The following is a 21,655-nucleotide window of genomic DNA, read 5'->3' as shown; positions in this document are numbered from 1 at the left end:
TTTGAGGTAAGCCAACGACTGCAACACAACTAAAAGTGACGCTCGCTGGTTCCCATGAAAAGCTTCACCGGAAGAACACGAGTGCATCGCTTCACAAGTCGAGCCTGAATGGCAGCACACTTCCCAGAAAAAAAAAAGATCCTGTGGTCTCGTAAAAAAATCAAATCCAACATGCATGTTACAAAACACAGTGGAACCCAGACAAAGGGTTCTGCCCACAGTCGTCATTATGGGATTCAGTGTCATACCATAGGCCATAGAAAAGCTGAATGGGTCACATTATTTTTAATAGAGCACACGAGTGCCAACTTGTGAACGGTGAAGACGACGCCAAAGCCCTTAATTCTAATTTCTCGAAATTTCTTTTAATTCTGCAGTAAAGGTGAAACACACGGTCTGTTACATGAACTTGTAACAGACCTGGTGCAGTTTAGTAACTTTGCAGACTGGTGGTGGTTAAACTGAACAGGTTACAGCTACTAAATCAGAGTAAAGTAATAAAAATAAGCATGTGGGTTATGTCCAAGTTTCACATATGAATCTACTAGTAGACAGCTAATTAAATGGAAAATAGAAATGTTTCCTGATGAGGTTATTCAGCGGTTTGAGGAGGTCACCCACTCAGTGGTTTCTTTACACATTGGAAACTCAAACACTAATTAATTCCCCTTTTCTGTAAGGATCAGTGTACTCCATTAGCCAAGCCACAGATAATTAAACCAAAACGTTTCTACCGTTAGGCTGGCGACTCATCCACTCGTCTGTTTTTCAGTTAAATGTTTTATATCGTCGAAAAGTCTGACAATCTTCTGGGTTTTAGACGGTTGATCAAAATATCTAAATTCCACTTTAACCTATTCGTTTATGTGGTTCTCTTCATCAAATAACGTGCAAACACGAGGTAGACCTACATCCAGGCAGCAGAGAAATGTTCAGTTGATGAAACCTTTTAAATGAACATGTTTCTGAGCCATTACTGAACATCACACTGACCCACATAACAGCTTTTTACTCCACATCAACCTGAAAGTTGTCTCTTTTGAGCTGCCCGTGACAAGATGCTAAAGACGGGGGCTAAAAATGTAGTTAGCGTGGTCAAGTATTTAATTATTGTGTCTGTTTAATAGAAGGAACGAAGCACATTTTTATTTTTATTATAATTACTATTATTGCACAACAGAAATCCCGTCTCAGTTCAGTAAAGTTCCTTCAGTAGAGGGACGTCCCAATCTAGCCGTTTGTCCCCCGACCTGATACTGATCTTTTAATAATAAGTATCGGTCGACTCGAGTCCTGATTCGATCTTAAATAAACAAAATGTCCTTCCCTGGAGATTCATAAAGACTTTTCTTATCTTCCTTATTTTTCTAGACCATGTGTGCAGCATGGATTAAGTCCAGTGAATGGGGCTGTCAAAGCTAATGTAGCGAGGAGAGGGTAGCTCATGCCTCGGCTCCAGCAAACCTGCGCTAAAGAAAAGGGCTGGTCTGACTCCGTAAGCCTCCCTGGAATATTTTCTGCCTTGAGGAAACGCTTCTCTTCTTTTAAACACAGCGTTCGGTGTTTGTTGTTGTTGTTTCGGTGAAACCTTTGAGTGTTTGTCTTTTTTTGGGGGGTTATGATCAGGATCAAGTCCTACTACCAACTCATGTAGACGACGTCCAAAGAGTGGCTCCACTTCTTCTACTTTGATTTTTGGTAGTTTTGACGCCAACAAACCACTATTAAAAGCACTGACTGTATATGAATAGAAAAAGTAGCAGTCTTTCTCTTCTTCTTCTTCTTCTTTGGCAGCTTTGACGCTAGCCAGCGAAGAGGAAGTTTTGCTAAAAATGCCCATGTACCGATCTCCTGATACAGATCAGGGCATCTCTACTTCAGATTTAGTCGTGTTCTTTAATGTTTACAGTTTACAGCAGCCGTAAAACAAGTGTAAAACATCGGTCTTGGCTATGAGTTCAATCCAATTCAATCGTTTAAAAAAAAAAAAGCCTTGGTTGCCTGATCAAAAGTCAGTCAGAACCACGCGTCAACTTCCAGGTCTGAGCGATGAAGCCCATGTGGACGTGCAAAGAGCTGCAGTTCAACAAGTGGCCACTTGAGGCTCCAAAAGGGAACAAATCCCCATAGACCCCCATGTTAAAAAGCCCAACTTTAAAGCATTATTAGACATGTTTACAGCCTGATTTTAAAGAAAACCATTTCATGACAACTGTATGGGGCGTGAAGTTCTTGCTTACTCATTCCTTTATTTTTTATTGAGGTTTAAAATCCTGCATAATTAGTAGAGTTCCCACTTTGGGTGACAGGCGGTAGCCTGCGCTTACAGGTAGCAGAGAGGTGCGTGGGCGGGTCTGCAACGTTCAACCTCATGTCCATATTTGGAGCATCCGAGTGTGGATGGAGTAAAGCTCATCCAACATGGCGACCGCAGGCTCCGCCCACTTCAGGTTTCATTTTCGATGGGTGACGTCACGATGGGTTTGTCCACAGTATAAACAGTCAATGGTCGTTTTACTATGAGGTACTTCATATCTAAATATACTATCACTGATGCTGAGGATGTAAAACACGGGTTCAGTTTGAATGAATTCAGTTTTGCTTTGTCGGGTACTTTAATAATAACTTTCAAAAACATTAACAATCTGTGGCCAAACACTTCTATCCCAGTCGTTAGCCATAGTTTTTACTCCTTCACATCCTCCCCCAATACTCCACTTTTCCATCTTTCCAGCATTTATACTCGTAGTTAAAAATTAACTAGATTATCCAAAGATTTTGCTTATTAATACAGCCAAACATTAAAAATACATAAAAAAAAACAAAAAAACATGACTTCAGTCAAAAGCCTAAAGCACAGGATTTTTAAAGCTTGCACCAAAATGTATTTTCTTAAAAACTGGTCATTAGCATTAGGGGAAACGTGAAAATGTGAAAGGAGAACAGGGCAGAGGACTCTGAGAGGGGAGGGAGCCTTAATATTCTCCCATCTACCGCTCATCCTGTTTGGGGAGCGGGAACCACTGACTGGCTCCTTTCACCTCTGCTGACCAAGAACAAAAGTATCATTCAGTTAAAAATGGATTGAGGGCACCAGCGGTGAAGCCGGCGAGCTCCACCAGCAGAGTGCAAGACCCCCGACATTACCCCTCCGTTTTCAACTCTAAGTCTAATTCACGCTCTTGAAAGGATCCGAGGTAGCTGCAACACAAACACCACCTCCACCACCACCTCCATGCACAAGAGCTCCTGCAGACATCAGGCCCTAAAAATGAAACCTATGCAGAGAGTCAGTGACAGGTAAACTACATACCACCACAAGGAGTGTTTGCTTTGTTTCTGGCTGAGGGGCCTCATCCTTTTTTTTTTTTTTTTTTTTTCCTCATCTGCTTTTTCTGTGACAGGGCTGTTTCCATTACAGAAGCCAGAATTTAAGCCCCTCTGGGCTGTAGGTAAGAGTCCACGCCAACACTGTCATATAATTTACTGCAAGAAATCTGCAGGCTTCACCAAGTTTTTTTTTTTTTTTTTTCCTTCTACAAGTCAACAGTAGATACACAACAATAATCTAACACACTCTGTGGCTTTGTAATGGTGTAAGTTCTTCGCCTTCGGGCACTAAATCCAAGTATCATTGTTTGGTTTTTTTAACTCTACACACCTGACTTCACCTTTCTAGCAGGTTTGCACTGTTTTCTTTTTCACTCTATGTGCCACCCCATCGATTCAAACAACAACAACAACAGACAAACTTCAAATCTTGCGATGACAAAACACGAGATTCTTCCTTTACACATGAGCAGAGCATTGTGGGTGCATTAGCCTCGGGAGAAGGAGCCCTTGCAGCTGCGATACGTCTCGCTAATCCATCATGATCCCTAACCCCACTACTCCACATACAAAAGACAGAGGGAGTGGGAGAGGACAACTAAAGTTCAAGAGACCAGGAGAACAAATGAGAGAAGGACAGAGAGAGGGACAAACAACCTTTCACATACTTTTAGGAGTGTAAAGCGAATCCATTAAGCAGTTTAGTGTTTAAAACCTGCCACGGAGCGTTTGGGTTACTACGTGCAAGGGGCCGACTCCGAGAACATACTGGGACACAATCTTAAAAAACAACACGCTCGTTCCCTAATTTACGCAGAAAACTCGACAGCGAGTCCAACGATATCGCTCTGCGAAAACACTGCTTCATGCCCCGATCGAGACGTCAGCAATAAACTCAAGTTCTCGAGCTGTGAGCACAAGGCCTAAACCTACATGCACGCACTTCCTCTGTTTAGTTTACCTCACACTTTCTTAACAATGCGATTTCAAGTGGCACGCTGTTGGTTCTTGTGTAGCGAGGCTCGGGCCAACATTTTTAACAAGGGAGCGAAAGCAGCAGAGAGGTTTCCACTAACCGAAGCAAACTGTTCAACCTTCAGGACGCGCACTGCAGGTTACGTTCCCGAGCACATTTTGAGTAGGCGAGCGCTCCAACATAATTACTTCTATTTGTTTTTGGAGGGAGCACAGTCAGAGGTGGTTACTTTAGTTTGTGATTAACCGAGACGTTGTGTAACCGTTTCGACACAGGGCAATCATCAACTGTATCTGCACCACTTACGTTCAGACTTAATCTACCTGGAGCCCATTTACTCGGCTTTTCCTGAGAGATGAGCGCAACGACTCGAAGCAGCAGTTAAACTCTCAGATGTTTAACGAATCTCTATGCACCAAACATACATGTTGGCAATCACTTATGCATTCCTCACACAAATGAGCGCTTCATTTATGACCTCAGTACATAACTCTGTGATTTGACCTTTGGGTGAAATTCACAAGCTATGTTTTTTAGTAGCTACGTAGCTGCAGGTTAATTCTTTGAAAGTTACTTTTGTGAGGCAAGATACCGCGAAAATACGAGAGCCAAACCACCGCACCAACCACAGCTTTCAACTTTCACACAGAGAAGTAATACAGACCCAGCTGAGGAAATAATAAATGTAAATGCTTATCTGGTCGATAAAGATTTACAAAAGTACTTCCAAAGATACACCCAGCTGCTGGACTGGACTACAGGTGACAATCAGACTTTAAGAGATTACAGCCGGAGATCGCAATCAGGGTTAATCGTCCTGGTTATAAAATAGAGAAAAACCTCATCAACATGTTGACATCATTCGTCAATTAACAGTGCTCAACATCCCCTGATACCAGGCTGTCAGATGGGAGGTTTTATCGGTTTATTTTTTAATTGTAGACTGTTTGTGGGAGGAATCAAGTCATTCAGAAACCTTTGTTTTCACACTTTAGGAACCGCAGGCTCGGTTACCAGAAGTCCAAGCTGGCAAATAGGTGAAATCGCTTACGTATGCAAGTGTGGAAAACTCAAAAATATTCAGCTGACAGTAAAATTAGTCCATTTGCAAACCTACAGGCACAAAATACACCTTTTGTCTTTAACAAAAACAGTTTAAATGATTCATTGAGCATAGCTGCCAATTGGTTTTCTGCAGCTCTGTGATTTGACTCGTTGACTAAGCTAAAGACAAAAGTGAATTACAAAGATAACAGGTTTAATCATGAGCTGTTCATGTCAACCAAGACGTGAACACAAGATGCGTTGATTTAATATCGTTGTGAGTCTGCCAACGCCAAAAAAGGAAGGTAACAACTTCTCAAGCTTCACCTGTAAAGATAAACCGAACCACTCGCACTTGTCTTGAGAGTTTTAAGTTATTTGCACTCATTTGCCAGTTCATTAGGTACACGAGTGAGAAATAAACGCCTTCCACCACGACAGCACTGCACTAAATCCCCCTTCGTGACTAGTATAATGCTCAGTTGATTTTGCAACAGAGCAAGAAAGGTGGTAATGATCAATACGGAGGATGTAGTTCATGGTGATGGTAAAGTGAATTGAACTAAACACAAAAGCGTTTGTCACTTAGCATAGCGCACAAAATAACAGAAACGTGTGCCGGCACACGCAGAATACGACTGAACTCCAAATGGAAGTCCCCAAAATGAAAGCACAGTTGAATCAATAGCCCTCTCTGTAAGTTCAAACAAGTGATGAACACCAAACCCTTTGAGATTTTGAGCCAGGCTGCTGTCTGACATGTGGCTTTTAGTAAAGAACTGGCAAGTGAGAGTTATTGTGTGTGTTCTGCCACAATAAGACCAAAAACAAATGCAAAAAAAAAAGTGTGTAAGCTATGTCAACATGGTGCACATTCTTGATTAAAGTTGTTGAATCGGACACAAACTAAGCTGCGGCTCTTTCTTTTCCCCCAAGCATTAGATATTACCAACAGCGTACCTAATGAATTGGCAGGGGAGTTTAGAAGCCTTTATTGGTATCAAATAAGGCTGAAAAACGCAACCAAACATCTCCACCGGGACATTTGCTCAGGAGGGGAGCTATTTGTGGAAACTTTACCCAGTGATGTCGAACGCACCATCATTCACTTGCTACGTAAACACAACAACATCCCCACACAAGGGTCTTTATGGTGATGCATTTAAGTGCATGGATGAGTTTGGTTTTTTTTATATATACATATACATATATAATACATATGTGTATGGTTCCTGGATGTTTTGTTAGTACTTACAGGTAGTAGGTGAAAGTACCGAGCCCGGACGGGACGGTGGTCAGTCCCCTCCCGGAGCAGTCTGCACCCCCATCTTCATCGCAGCTGCATGAGGGCGAGCACACGGCCGTCGACTGCCCTTGACCGGCGGCGACGGGACGAAGGAAACACCACAAGCACATCCAAAACAAACCCGAACGCATTTTCTTTTTTGTCCTTTTAAGCGAGTACAAAAAATAATAAATACATAAAAATTAAAAAAAAAGAGGAAAAAATAGGTAAGGAGAGGAAGGGGAGGGTGGCTTTTGTTTGTGGGCTGAATCTCACTCCGGACGTCGGCTTCTCATGTGGCTTGGTTCGGTGGAGCCCGGCCGGGGGCTAGCGCGACCGGAGCCCGGAGCCTGGAGCTCGGGGAGTCCGGAGCCTGGAGCTCGGGGAGTCCGGAGCAAGGCTTAAAACGCTACCGCCACCAGCACCAGCAGCACCAGCAGCACCACCACCGTCGAGGACGAGCCGTTCACCTTGCTGCGAAACATTTCTCAACACCGTGTTGTCGTTTTTTTTCTCAGTCCGTGAAAATAAAGTAGCAGCGACAGGAGCGGCAGCCTACCTTGCGTTTTTTTGCGTTTTCGCTGTCCCATTAAAATAATAGTGATAATAATAATAATAAATGCGTCGCTAATGACCGGTTAAGACATCGAGCTCAAGCCACACGCCGGAAAATCGCGGTGTTTCTTCTTCTTTCTCTTTTTTTTTTTTTCGTTTCCTTGCAGGAGCTCACCGTCAGCTTTCAGCCATTCCTCACGTTCCCCTCCTCTCTCTCTGCTCCTGACATCAACAAGCATGCTTGCAGCTCGGCAGGCACCCTACCGGACAACCTGCAGCAGCACTGGGCCCGGCCCGGCACGGAACAGCACGGCACGGCACGGCACGGCCTGCGTGTGCGCGTGTGTGCGTGCGTGCGTGTGCGTGCGACACGGAAAAAACCTGCACCGCAGCGTCAGGGTGTGCAAACCACACTGCACACAAAGATGCACCAAAAAAAAAAAAACTGGGCAGGTTAAATGTGCTCCCGCAAAACGTATGGAGGGAAACTGCACGGGAGCATAACAGTGAAGTGGCTGAAACTTTTACGAATGTGGTGCAATGTGTGCACACCTGCAAAATAACACAGGAACATTAGGCTTTATTTATGAGACACAATGAATAAATAAATGCAAATAGCATTAAAAAAAAATGAGCAAAACAGAGTAAAAGCATGAATTGCAGTTTAGCACAGGATGCCAAAAACTTGACGACAGTTGAAAGTTTAACGTGCAAAATTCTCTGCAAGTCAAAATAATGTTCATCCTACATTCACTTGTAACATATAAACTGCCTTAAGCGCTTACCGGTGTGTTGCAACATCCACACACCTGCGTGCAAAATACCCTAATAACTGCACACTGGCAAACATAAAGCCGGTGACAGTTAATTCTGAGTCTGCAAGTTTTCCGGTCCAACAACATAATGAGGTGTTGTGACCAAACCGGGATAAACAATGTACAGAGTTCAGTGAAGATCACATCAAGTATGCACATGTAATGTTATGCATAGTCTAAGATGATGCTTTTCACATAAATGGATAAAAAAAAGTGCAAGTTAACATGATTATTTTAAGGGACGAATAAAGAGGGCATGGGTTATTGATAGTTTTCAGGATTTTAGTTTGAGCAGAAGTACTGTTTGTCCTACATTCACTTGTGCACAGATTTCCAGGCCTCCTCAACTTTCCACAGTCCTTGTGTGACTTTTAGTCACCTTTTCCTACAACACTAGGCTAACTTCACGGCTAACGTTGACATCAGGACTCTGTGGGGGCAAAACCTTCTGCTGCAAGACTCGTTTTTCTCCTCAAAGCTGCAGCTGTAGCTCAATGCAGCGTACAGTATGTAGGTAGGTGTATGAATGGTTCCTTTTGACTCCTTGGACTCATCAGATGCTCCCTAATATACAAATTTCCTTAAATTTTTGTGTTGCAACGTTCACACCCCTGCACGTTTCAAAATAAAACAACAACTGCACAGTGAGAAACACAACTAATAAATTAGCTTCGGGTGACTTTAATTCTGGACTTACAGGTATGTTGCCTTTGCACGGCACCAGTTTGACCCGCATCCTTGTTCACACACTAATTGAAAAGGTTGTTTGTGGCATAAATGTACAAAAAATAAAACATTAAGAAATGCACATGGCTTTTTTTTTAATCTCAGAAAGGGGGAGGAGATTAAGGATAAACTAGCTCCCACAAGAATGCAGGGACTAATACTTTGTGCTACACCGTGCAATGAGAGGATTACATGTTGTTGTTTCAGGGTTACCGTTCACCTCCTTGTTAGTTTTAACCCACCACACGCAGGAAAGCACAGAGAACGAAGAGCTGAATGAACAAGCAGGAAGACTGGAGCAGGTCTAATCTGTTCCCTGAGATTTTCTGTGAAAGCTATCCTACAGTTGAATTATCGCTTTTGTATGATTTATTTATGTGACGAATAGTTATGAGGGTAGATAGATATTAGCCATCAGTGTAAATGTACCGGACTTAGCACAAATGCTAATTTTCAGCCGTAGTCCCAAGACAGAGAAGACTTTAAAACAACAATCACACAATAGAGTCAGACACAGCTATCAAACGCCAAAACAAACCAAAAAGGACACAGACAGACAATCTTAGAACAATCATTAATGGACCAAGACCTCCCGAGAGTATGCATCACATTAACAAAAACAAAACTATTCAGGTTTTGTGAGTACATGTCAGTGTTTGAGGACAAGAGCATTTAAAGCTTTGACAATTAGACAGACATCAGTCTAGATCAAGAATATTATACTTTTTTAGGACATTACAATAATGAAAGTGAAGCCCATGGATGGCTACAGGCTGCAGGTGGGGCCTGGACCTCCAGAAGTCCACCACCATCTCTCTGGTTTTAGCTGTGTTGATGAGAAAGCGGTTCAGTCTGCACCATGACACAAAGTCGTTCACCAGATTCCCGTGCTCCTGTGCTTGACCATCACCCCACAATCACAGTGTCAAAGGTCAAAGAGGGTTTTATTGTCATTTCAACCATATATAGCAGGTGAAGTACATAATGAGATAAGAGGACATTCCTCCAGGACAGCGGAGTGACATGAGGAGACAGAGCCAACGTGATACAAGGGACTGAGCATAACATGCTTGTGTGCAGGCTCATGCAGACAGTACAAACAACAACAACAAGAGGCAGCGCAAAGAAAAAAAAACATACAAAACTCATGGGAGACATTGCACTTACAAAAAGAAAACACTACACAACAACAGTGAGCAGCGCCAACTAATAACGACTAGGAGCGTGAGTTAGGGCGGTTGTAAACATTTTGACTGATTAGGAGTGCGGTGTGCAAAGATGCCATGCAGTCAAGGGCCAACAATATATAAAGAAATGTGACTGTGGCTCCCCGCCCGGGTTAACAACCTTATTTAGAAAAATACTTTACATACATTACTTTGCATTTATTTAGCTGTTATTATGAAACAGCAAACACAATTACTTTCACTTACTGCTGAAATTAAAAATGATTCCAGTGGAAACGAGTCTGCTGCTGCCGCTCTCTATTTCTATCCTCCTTGGCCCATTTAAACTGAACAACTGATGTATTTTCACTGTGGCTGAGGGAGCTCAACACACTGCAACTTAAGAAAAGACACGCAAACAGACAAAGCACACACACGCACAAAAAACAAAAAAAATACACCTTCATCAATTTGACATCACATGTGCTGCAAGTCCTCACAGTGCGTTTCTTTTTGTAATTGCAGGTGTTGTGAGCAGTGGTGCTGTCTTTCAGTACTTGGTTGTGTTGCGAGTGTGTTTTCTTAATTCGCTTGTGTCTATTTGCAAGAGTTTTATGAAGCGTTGAGCTCTCTTGGCCGTAACTGAACTAGAGAGGCTCTCTCTAAAGTTTGTAGTTGATGCCACTTAACATTAGTTATTAACTCATTTAGGCCTTGTAGGGCAGTAGTCCAGTGGATTTATTTAGTTTTTATTTTAAGTTTAACGTCTATACTGGACAGTGTGCAACTTTTTAAATACTCTGGCTGCTTCTAACACGATAATGCATCAAAATGTTACAATAAACACGTGATTACATGTCTCATATCATGTCTCAGACGAAGGCTTTATCTGGAAAGTGAGAGGAAACCTAATACAATAAATCCAGGGGGATGTGTAATTTCCCCGTTCTTAATTTGCTTCCTGTAACTGAAGAAAAGTATATGATGTCAGTCACTACGTGGAAACATCTGAGCTGTTACTCACAGTGCCCTCCTCGGTGATCGGATGCGGTGGATGATTGACTGGGCGGATTCTTGAAAAAAGGGGATTTACAGCGTGGATCACATCAGGTATGCATGGACGGGCCAGGTATCTGCACACGGCAAATCAGCGGGGATGTCGACAAACAACAAAATGCTACTAAATGCACAGGTGGAACATGTTATGCATGCGTGCATATGCAAGTCTAGCATTATGTTTTTGACATAAATGTACAAAAAAAATGCACATGGCTTTTTGAATCTCAGAAAGGGGGCGGAGACTAAGGATAAACTAGCTCCTACAAGAATGCAGGGACTAATACTTTGTGCTACACCGTGCGATGAGAGGATTACATGTTGTTGTTTCAAGGTTACTGTTCACCTCCTTGTTAGTTTTAACCCACCACACGCAGGAAAGCGCAGACAACGAAGAGCTGAATGAATGAGTGGTCGACCTTTGAGCAGGAAGACTGGAGCAGGTCTAATCTGTTCCCTGAGATTTTCTGTCGTGTGTGTGTGTGTGATCGTTTTAATGAAAGAATGAAGAGAGCATTGGTTAGTGCTAGTTCTTAGGATTTTAGTTGATACACAGTACGGAGAAAAGTAAAATGAGAAGTTAGTGTCATACGAAATAAATCAGCAGAAAATAAACCTTGTTGTGACCAACCTTTGTCTTTAAATGGGAGCAGTTTGTCCTACATTCAGGCCAGACTAACTAACTCCGCGATACTGAGATCAGGACTCTGTGAGGGGCAAAAACCTTTTGATGCTGCAGCTGTAGCTCGATTTGATTTTAGTCACAGCACGAAGGTTCTGGGTTTTAATCCAGCGGCCTTTCTGTTTGGAGCTCACATGTTCTCTCTCTGCCTGTGTGGGTTCTCTCCGGGTGCTCGTTAGGTTAAGTTTATTTAGAATATGAAGATAAAATAAGACAAAACACATAAACATAAGATATATAACACATATGCAAAAAAAGGACAGGGAAGAAGTATACCTGATAAACTCCCACGCCTTCACCTGGTCTCAATACGTCTAGACGCGATGTCTGACGCTTATAGATAAATAGAATTAGTTTCATATGTTGAATTGAACAAAGATAAAGCTAATTTACATATTCACATAATACAATGGTATTAAATATATATACATATTCTTCAACATACACTTTCACATACGTACAGTACGTACACACATACACATACGAAAACTATATGAAAAACCAAAAAAGACGATGCATGCAATATCTTCATAACACTTATAGTTACACAACACCTCCCTCGTCCTTGTACCTTTTGAAAATAGTGTCTCTGTACCTCATTTTAAACAGTTTCAGGTTTGGACGTTGCTTTAACTCCGTCCTGAACCTGTCCCATAATCTCACACCTCTTACTAAAATACAAAAACTTTTCCTGGTTGTTGAATGTTAAAGTTCGTTGGTGATTCTAAATGTGAGGTTTGGTGTCCCATCATAACGGCTGACACTAAATCTGACATGTTGATTCTTGCCATGTCACCAGTAAAATAACCATAGACAACTAGAGCGGCTGAATCCATTAAGAGACACATTCATATACATGTAGTCCACAATGAAAAAGGACTGAGTATAATGACAGGGGACTGAGCATGAAGTGAACGTTTGCAAGTCTATGCAGACGGTACAAACAGTGCAAACGATGCAAAGACACGTAGTCCGGAAACTGGAGGATAATTCATTTTTCTTCAACAATCAGAAGCAGAACATTCACAGTGTCTTTGGACAAAATATCATCAGGAGCTTCTGAGGGGACTCCTCCAGGATAGAAGGCCGAGTTATTTTAAATACTGTATTATATGCATCCATGTGCATATATTCACTGCAAGAATAAAATTTGACAGAAGAACAAACCCTCACATTCACAGGACTTCGTATTTGATATCTATCAACTTGGTCATGTCTGGCTATAACGCAAATAGACAGCTCTCAGTCATGCACTGCTGTAAAATGTCCTCTTACATCACCTGACACTCAGAGCGTCTCTACCCTTCACATTGTGGGATAATCAACGATGCATGAGGGAAAGGGCAGTCACCCGGAGAAGGCTCAAGGTGCACAGGGTGCGGCCAATATGTTTGGTATTCGTGTAGCCAGGAGCATTCAACACACCTGCTGCACATATCGAAACCGGTATTGGGTTACCAGCAATACATTATCAGTGGGTCTGTTTACACTACGGCATCAATCATGGCTAGGCAAACAAGCCTTGAACGTTCACTTTGAAAAGGTAGTGCTGTGACCCACGTGAAGGTTTGTCTGACTTGCTGTCAACGTGGTAAGAAACCTCCAGAGTAGGGGTTTCCAACTCAATGAGGGCCACATACGGGGGAATATACCGAGGGCTGGTTCACTCCGACGACATATATCAGCAAACAGATAAAGGTAAATAGGTAAATCACGTTTTATATGAGAAAAAACAGGCTTTCCATTCAAAGGAAAGGGAAGAGAAACAAGTAATTAGATTTATTAAGCCCTAAAGACTGTGGAATATATGTATAAACCCACTGTTGTAGTCTTTGTGGGAACAAAAGGATGGTTCTGGTTCTCAAACTGCTTTTCTGTAAAGTAAATTATTGTCCTGAATAAAAGTTAAGAGCTGAGCAGTGTGGGTTGAACGCCATGCCATCAACATTTCTTCAATTAGACGAGCCATTTATGGCCAAAAGCTAGCCAGCGCTGTCACAGGTCTGCTTTAATTAGTGGTTGGCATGGCAACTGGTAGTCACCATTATGTCACATCCCAATAAAACTAAAACAAAACCTATCCAAAAAAAAATTGACACTTGAACATGCATTAACTTTATAGTAACTACCTAAAATGACAGAAAAAAATATGTTATATGACGTGTATTTTAGTGTTTTAGTTTGGCCCATCCACTAACATGGAGGGGGCGGAGCTTATGATTGTGATATTCTACTAAAATGTCACAAAAAAAACTCGTTTTATGCCCTACAATAACACTATAGGGCTGAAATGAAGAATTTCCAAGTATTTCAATGAGTGCCTTATAAAGGGTTAACAACCCAGAAAGATGAATCATCTTACATCTTTTATAAGTGTGTAAAAAGTTGACCAACAAGAGCTCTTACGAGATGTTTCGAGAATTTAACGACATAAAGCAGTAAAGAAGTAAAGTATAATAGTCCTAAATCTTAAAAACAACATTTCTGTTCATAAACATCAGCAGTGATTTAATGTCTTAGACTTTAATGATCCACAAGGGAAATTGCTTGGTCACAGTAGCTTAGCTGCACATGAACAAAAAAAAAAAAAAAAAAAACACTCTTAAAAACCACAAGTGAAAAGCTGAGTTTAGTTTTGTTTATTTCGAACTTTCAAAGGAAAAGGAATCCATCAAATGCATGTAAAAAGAAACAAAAGACAGAAAAATACGATAAGTAACTTAAATTACTGATAATGTTCAAGTTCAACAGAGAGATGAAATAAAATATAAGTATTATATAGTAAAATATGAAGACAATTATCATTATGATCTTGCAGGACAAGCTCTTAAACTTGTGACCTAACTGATAAAAAGAAAGAAATGATATAAATTTTCCACTGGACTCCAGGTCGTACGGCTGGTTTTCTTTAAAGGAGTAATTAATGGAAACTGCTAATTATTTTTTAATTTGCAGTAAATTTATGCACCGTTAATTAGAACTTTATTACTATTATTCTTATTGTTATTATGACCAAGTGAAACAAGATCTGTTTCCTGACATGAACGTAAACATACACTGAGGGGCAGTGTTTCTTTCAGTGCTACATGAATACCACCACCAAACACTTTATTATTTATCTCTGTTCTATTTTGGGTTTTTCTTAACTACATGCACTTCTTTATGAGGCAACATACAGGAATAAAAATAAATAAAGTAGGAAACCATGATCCAAAACGATCATACGATCCAAAAAGACGGCACTGCTTAATAAGATGAGCTATTTCTAATTTATATTTAAAACCGCTTATCGCCACTTATCTTATATAAATATACACATATATTAATATTCATCTGTAAATCTTGGATGGACTAGATTATTTGACTGGTGATGGACGCCAAGTGACATCAGTATTTTGACTCAATATCAGAATCTATTTCTTTTAGGTGAAGAATGATGCTGTTAAACGTCGTTTAAAGTTTACACATATTAAGGGAGTTACTGATCTGAATATGTGAACGATACTGTGCAGGTGAGACGTATTTAACTGAGAGTTTATCTTTAAAGTCTCTATAACAGTTCAATAAGAATTTAAATACTTATTATGAATGTGTTGTGATATTTCAGCAAAGCCACATTTAAAATGAACGTGCACACTTTGTTTTATTTTATTTTTTTACAATAGTTTCTTCTCTGACTCGTTTGCGGGTGTAGCTGAGCTCTTATGAAGAGAAACACTACCCCACAGTGGTTAGATTTTCTCAGTGCTCCAAACTATTTTCCTTTCACTCTCCATTGTAATGATTTGTGCCCAGAGCAGAGAGATGAGTCTCTGTGAGAGGAAAACTCCAAGTCAGACATTTTTTTTTCCCCGCAGGAGATCAAGATGAAGTAAGTCGTAAGTAACAAAGGTCACTTCTGTTGACTGAACCCTTAAGCATCCGAAATAAACTGGCGAGATAAATGGAGCAAAACGTGCTTATGTGCACCGAACGGCCACAACATTATGACCACTGACAGGAGAAGTGAGTAACATCTTGTAACAACTCAGTGTCCTGCTGGGACACATTTTTATACCTGGCATTCATTCATGTGGATGATACTTAGACATGTAGCACCCACCAAGACCAGACACCACCCCCTCACCCCCAAAATCAGTCACAACTACTGAACAGAAGAATGTTACATTATGAAAAAGTCTTGGAAATCTATGCAGAGAAGAAGGTGTAGAAGAAATGTTCTGTAAAGCTAAAATCTGCACATTCATGTTTAGGGTTATTGTAAGCGACCTATTAAAAAAGAAACAAACTAACAAAATACCACAAGTCTGTTCTTCCCTGGACTTTAGTAACATGCCTGAGCGTTAAATAACGGAGAAGCACCTGGAAATACTAAAGTGGAAACACGCTAATAGCTAATACAAAAACGCATCCGTCTCTGGGGAGGCGCCGGCCAGGCTGCATTACAGCCATTAAGGTCTGTGTGGTGTAGCTACGTAGCTACGGCCACTCTTTATCAAGTCAACATCTGAGGACGGTGCATGAGCTTTAAATAAAATAGACCGTGTGAGTTGTTGTTACATGAATGTCTCACATAATGTTAGCCTGTTAGCATGCTAACATGTTCTAATTAGGGCTAAAATGATATTCCACTGAAGCCAGTGTGTAAGTAACTAGTTTTGTATGGCAGTAAAACTCGGTGCTAGACTCCAGATTCATATCTATTGGCGGGAATATGCTTTAAACACCATATACACCGATCAGGCATAACATTATGACCACGTGAGACCACGTATGACTGACGTGAGAAGTAAATAACACTGAGCATCTTGTGACAATTCATTGTTCTGTCGGGAAACTTTTGGACCTGGCATTCATTCATGTGGATGTTACTTAGACATGTAGCCCCCACCTAGACCAGACCAGACCAGACCAGACCCCCCCACCCCATAGAAATGACACTCCTTGGTGGCAGCAGTCATCCCCAGCAGGATGCAGCCTGACACAGACACACACACAAAAACACAAAGAACGACACAAGGTTTTGACCTGGCCTCTAAATTCACTAGATCCCAAACTGATCAAGTGTCTGTGGGATGATCCACAGAGGCCCCTTCCCTCAACCCACAGGACCCAAAGATCCCCACTAACAAGAGACATCAAGGACCCCTTCAGAAGGTCCATGTCCATTCTCTGAAGAGTCACAACTGTTTTGGAATCACAAGGGAGACCTACACAATATTAGGAAGGTGGTCATAATGTTATGGCCTGAATCATGTATGTGAATAAAGTAATCATAGTTTCAGGGGTGCTAAGTACTTTACTAATTAACCTAATTTAACTATTCAGCTTTATGTTGCTTTATATTTATCTTTACTCGACTACACCTTTGGGAGTGGTGGTAGTTTTGCTCCTTTATTTATTAATTATGATTGTTTTTTATTTATTACAGATAACGTCACATTAATTGTTGCAATAGATTTAAAAAAAACTGGAACCTTTTCCTGTTAGTAATAACTTTGTGTGAGCTGAAAGTTGGTCCACCTAGTGGCAAACGCACAGAAAAATTCCCAGCCCACTCTGCAGGTTCCCTCCATTACAGCCTCTTTGTTTTGGTTCACCGTGTCCCCGCTCTCATCAGCATCATTTTTCGGTGGCGGCAGACGCAGTTAGTGACAGGCTGGTGAACACAATAGGGCATTTAAGAGCTAAAGAGCCACATATTTCCCCCAGGAGCTGGTTTGAGACAAAAACAAAGCTGCCAATGACAGTAAATGTCAGTGAGTGAATATTGAACTCAGTGACTGGACTATGTTCATTAGGGCACCTGAAATACGACTCCAATTAATGCTGCTCTGTGTGTCCCGCGTAAAGAGGCAACTGTTCACGTATTAACTTTTACAATGTGATGACATGTCAGCGACACGTTTCCATGCAGTCGTGCTGGGCTCAGAGCGTAAAATAGAAAAGAACAATGATTGTAGAATTAGTAAAATAAAAAGACTATTCAAATATGTTGTTGTTTAACTATTAAGAACTACTATAAAATGAAAACTTGCATCTTAATTCTTTTCTTTTCTCTCCTCTTCTGTTCTCCTCATCATAAATGCCTCATATTCTATGTTGTGCTTTAACCTGAGGTGTTTTAAAGGTTTGTTGTGTTGCCACAACTCAGTAGTTTAGTTACTTTCTACTGTGTTCCTACATTATCTCCAATGACTAAAGTATCGATATTTTGATTTGAGAATTGAGGATAAAAACCTGGAATCATAAGTATAGTAATATCGCTCTGTAAAAACACCACCCAAGGTAAGTAGGTACAACTTTTAGATTTTTATTTTTTATTTTTTTTTAGGCGACCTGTGGTTTCCTTCTCACATTCCTTCTGATGTTCTTTTTTTTTTCTTGTGTTCAACACAAAAACAACAGTCGAAACATGTCAGGTATTTAAAAAATCCTGCCTATTTCCTTTTTGTCTTGATAAAAGAATCAGCACTGTTATTCAGCGTTTTTGAGGTATGAGCCCAGTTTGTAGCCGTTTTCCCCTGGACGAATAAGTTGTCTTTTAGCAAGAAAAAATTAAGAAAGATAATTAACATGAAAGGCAAAGTCCAAGCACAAAACCTACAAATGTGCTGTGGAGTGTAGTTACACATCTGGGGAGGTGCACATCGGGCTACAGCGGGCCAGTGTTGCCACGGTTACCTTGAAAAGGTAATCCAATTACTAATTACTCTGTCAAAAAGTAACTTAGTTACTTCACTGATTACTTGATTTTAGAAGTTACTAAGTTATTATTAGTTACATTCACCTTATTGGAAGTACATTTTTAACAAATCTAAAAAATGAGTTTTTAAATATTGCATTTTTAACAGCTTTAACTTTAAAACTCTTTCCTGAATTAAATAATTATACATGTTTTTATGAAAAATGCATCCTCTACATCCTCATCTGACCAACATCTTGAACTCTCCCACAGTTACTGGTTTTGCACCAAAGTCCAGCTTTTGTTGTTTGGGTGGTGATGGAGGTTTTCTGTTACTCTGAGCCAGAAATCTCCACTTCAGTAGCACGTACACATAGACCAGGTATTTACAGCGGGGATGTTTCATATATCACTTGGAGCCTGATTCATAGAACATTTTACTCCTAAAAACACGGCCCTGTTGACTGTGATTTATGAAGAGATAAAAAGAGATTCCAAACTTACCTCTGTAAAAACCTGGAAATCTAATATGTTAATAAAGTGAAACAAGAATTCTGAACCTCATTTTAGTCATTATTTTTGTTCTGGAAATATATGCAAATGAGTGCATATTTAAGTAAATAACTCCTCATTTGCATATTTAAATATAAATTCATAGAAAACTTGTAATACAAGAAAATATTGTATTAATGCAAGTACTCGACTGGTGAAGTTTCATGGTGATAAAAAAGATTATTCACCTGTAGTGTCTCGCATTATCGGCATCACTGGTCAGTGCTGCAGCTACGAAAAGCTACGAACTAATACATCGCTGCACAAACCAGCATGAAGGAACTAGAAACAACTAGTGTGGTGTCAACTCACCTTACCTGCCTGTCTCTTGTCCTATTGGACAGTCTCTGTGAGGACACTGTATAGCCAGATAGTCTGTAAAGATTGTGCACATGTGTGAAGAAATAACTCTTAGCTGGAATGAATCCTCACAAAGCATACTGATTAAGGTTTCTTTTGCACACAGACAGAATGTACAATCACCATTATACATAACACTTGATGTGCATGTGCATTTAAAATATAGATTAACACATGTGTGCAACAACTTTGTTCATGTGCATGCACATTTAAATCTCTATAAATGCTTCGACGTGACTCCCATTCCTACCTCAGCCCATTATTCAACACAGCCTTGGTTTTGCATTCAGGGTTAACTCCTTCTCCTGAGGTCGAGCTGGACTCTTATTTGTCTTTTTATTATACGACATACGTGGCTCCGCTGTGTGAGCTGTGAAAAATGTCAGAGATTTTCACTCCTCATCGTTCTCCCCTTCCCCTGTTCATTCCGGCTTTTGATGCTCAAAGAGACAGTCGAGCCCTGCGGGACTGTTTGACGCTGAGGCTCGAACACTTGTTAGCAAGGGATAGTGTGACCATAACGCCAGATGACGCTATCTGTCTGTCCTCGGACGGGTGTCGGCGGTCACAATGATCACCTTCTTCTCGAGCAGCCTTGGATGTCCAACGTCCGCCGTTCTCCGACTATAATAAAGCATCTTTTGTCTGATGACCACGGCTGAGATCAAAAAAAGAAGAAGAAAAGAGTAGCATGTCATGGAAGGGATCATAGAAACAGAGCGAGCTGTGAAGTGAACTAATGAAAATTAAGTCTTCATTGGCGTTTCAAGGTAATGAAGCACTTGTCATGTTGTTCAGACAGCATTATATAAATGACCTTGGGACATTGGGAATGAAAGGGGGCGTGGGGGGGGGGGGCTTTGAGGACATGCACAGTTGGCCATTCAAGTCTTTGCATGTTACTCACAATTGTCGTTTTACACCAATTTTACACAAGAACTACTGCTATAAAACTGGAGCTAAATAGAAAAACTGGATCGTGTCGCGCCGCCTCAGATGGATGAGGCTTGAGGATACGGTGACCTAGAAGTGTTAACTATTACGGCCTACAGCTAAAATTCTCATATAAAAGGTTACTCATGGATATAATTCCTCCACAGCAAAGGGAGGACACATTGCTCTAAAGAAGCGTCTAAGTCTTAAGGCCTTAAGCTACCACTCTCAGGAAAAGTTACTCATGGATATATAATACCTTGCCAGCTAAAGAGGGCAAATAGTCCTTGGTGTTCCATCAAAGAATATTTGGTGTGAGTTAAAAAACTTATCCATCTATTTGGTGCATATCTTGGAACGAAGATTGTGTTGCCCGTGTTCTATAAATTAAAATGTTCCATCCCCAAATTACCATCTAAGATTTTCCAGAATGCATGTCGAGAAATTGCATTCTTGCGAGATCAGTCTATGTGGTCTCGTCATTCATCCTTTCGTTCTGTATAAATTGCTCATTGTGATGCTGGGCCCTCGAGCTATATTCTCGTATCTGAGTAAGCTAGCGACAGCACAGTGCCCGCCGTTGTCTCCTGCTTCCTGGTCGGTCCATCCGTCGGTCGGTCGGTCAGTGCCATATGTCTGATATAGAGTTCATCCCAGATGAACAAGATGACCCTTCATTAGAGTCTACTGCTACTTCTGAATGTTTGAAGAAGTCAATCTATCTCGGTGTTTACTGGTCCTATAGTGAGCCTAAATGTACGTCTCGTATCCTTATAGCAGAGAAAGAATAGTCCAGAATCCCAAATTTTTATCCTTCTGAGACCCTGCGTCCTCATATGGGGACAGGTATGAGGTCTGCTTCATTTAGACCCTTTGTCCTCATAAGTGGACGCCTTTATCTGCCATCTAGTGACGGCAAAGGGTCAAAAAAATGATAGCTCGATGGCAGACATTTCAGCAAAATCTTTATTTTTATGGTTGAAACTTGTCTATTTATGCTTATTAACATCTCTAGTTTGGAATGAAAGTGAACTCAACTATAATGTTCTTCGTCCCCTTTTCTCTGATGAACTGAAAACAATGAGTATATGTCCATCTGTTGATCCATCTTCTCCCTAATCAGCTGTTCTCTAGCACGAACAGGATGTTAGTTCCTCTGCTAATCTTGAATTTGTATAAAACACACAACTTAATTTAATTATTTTCACAAAAATAGTTGTTTAGTTGATTAGACAATTATCATATTGTTTTTTAGATTTCTCCCCCAAAGTTTCTGACATGGCCACACTACTATTGCACACATTTAAAATAATTTAAAATAAAAAAAAAAAGAATATTTGAACCTGTGTATTATTTGAATGGCTTAATATTGAATGAAAAATAATAATAATGTTGTATATTTATAAACGGCACTAGGCCGAGTTTAATATAGAACATATATAACTTAATCTCTCCATCAGTTTGGGGTCCTTGGCCTGAAAAACACTGAA

At 40.6% G+C, this 21,655-nt stretch overlaps 1 protein-coding gene across 1 annotated transcript in view; it reads right to left on the bottom strand.

Moving 5' to 3' along the window:
• The window catches only part of lgr4 (leucine-rich repeat containing G protein-coupled receptor 4), a 34,150-nt gene extending 26,651 nt beyond the window's left edge, over window positions 1–7,499 (bottom strand). The window contains exon 1 of the mRNA XM_047581068.1: window positions 6,606–7,499. Coding sequence (XP_047437024.1) covers window positions 6,606–6,787 — 182 coding nt within the window. The 5' untranslated portion in view covers window positions 6,788–7,499. The remainder of the gene's footprint in view (window positions 1–6,605) is intronic.
• Window positions 7,500–21,655: the final 14,156 nt, after the last annotated feature.

This window comes from Mugil cephalus, chromosome 3 (genome assembly GCF_022458985.1).
Source record: "Mugil cephalus isolate CIBA_MC_2020 chromosome 3, CIBA_Mcephalus_1.1, whole genome shotgun sequence".
In the NCBI taxonomy this organism is placed as follows: domain Eukaryota; kingdom Metazoa; phylum Chordata; class Actinopteri; order Mugiliformes; family Mugilidae; genus Mugil; species Mugil cephalus.
This window is presented reverse-complemented; position numbering and strand designations above follow the sequence as displayed.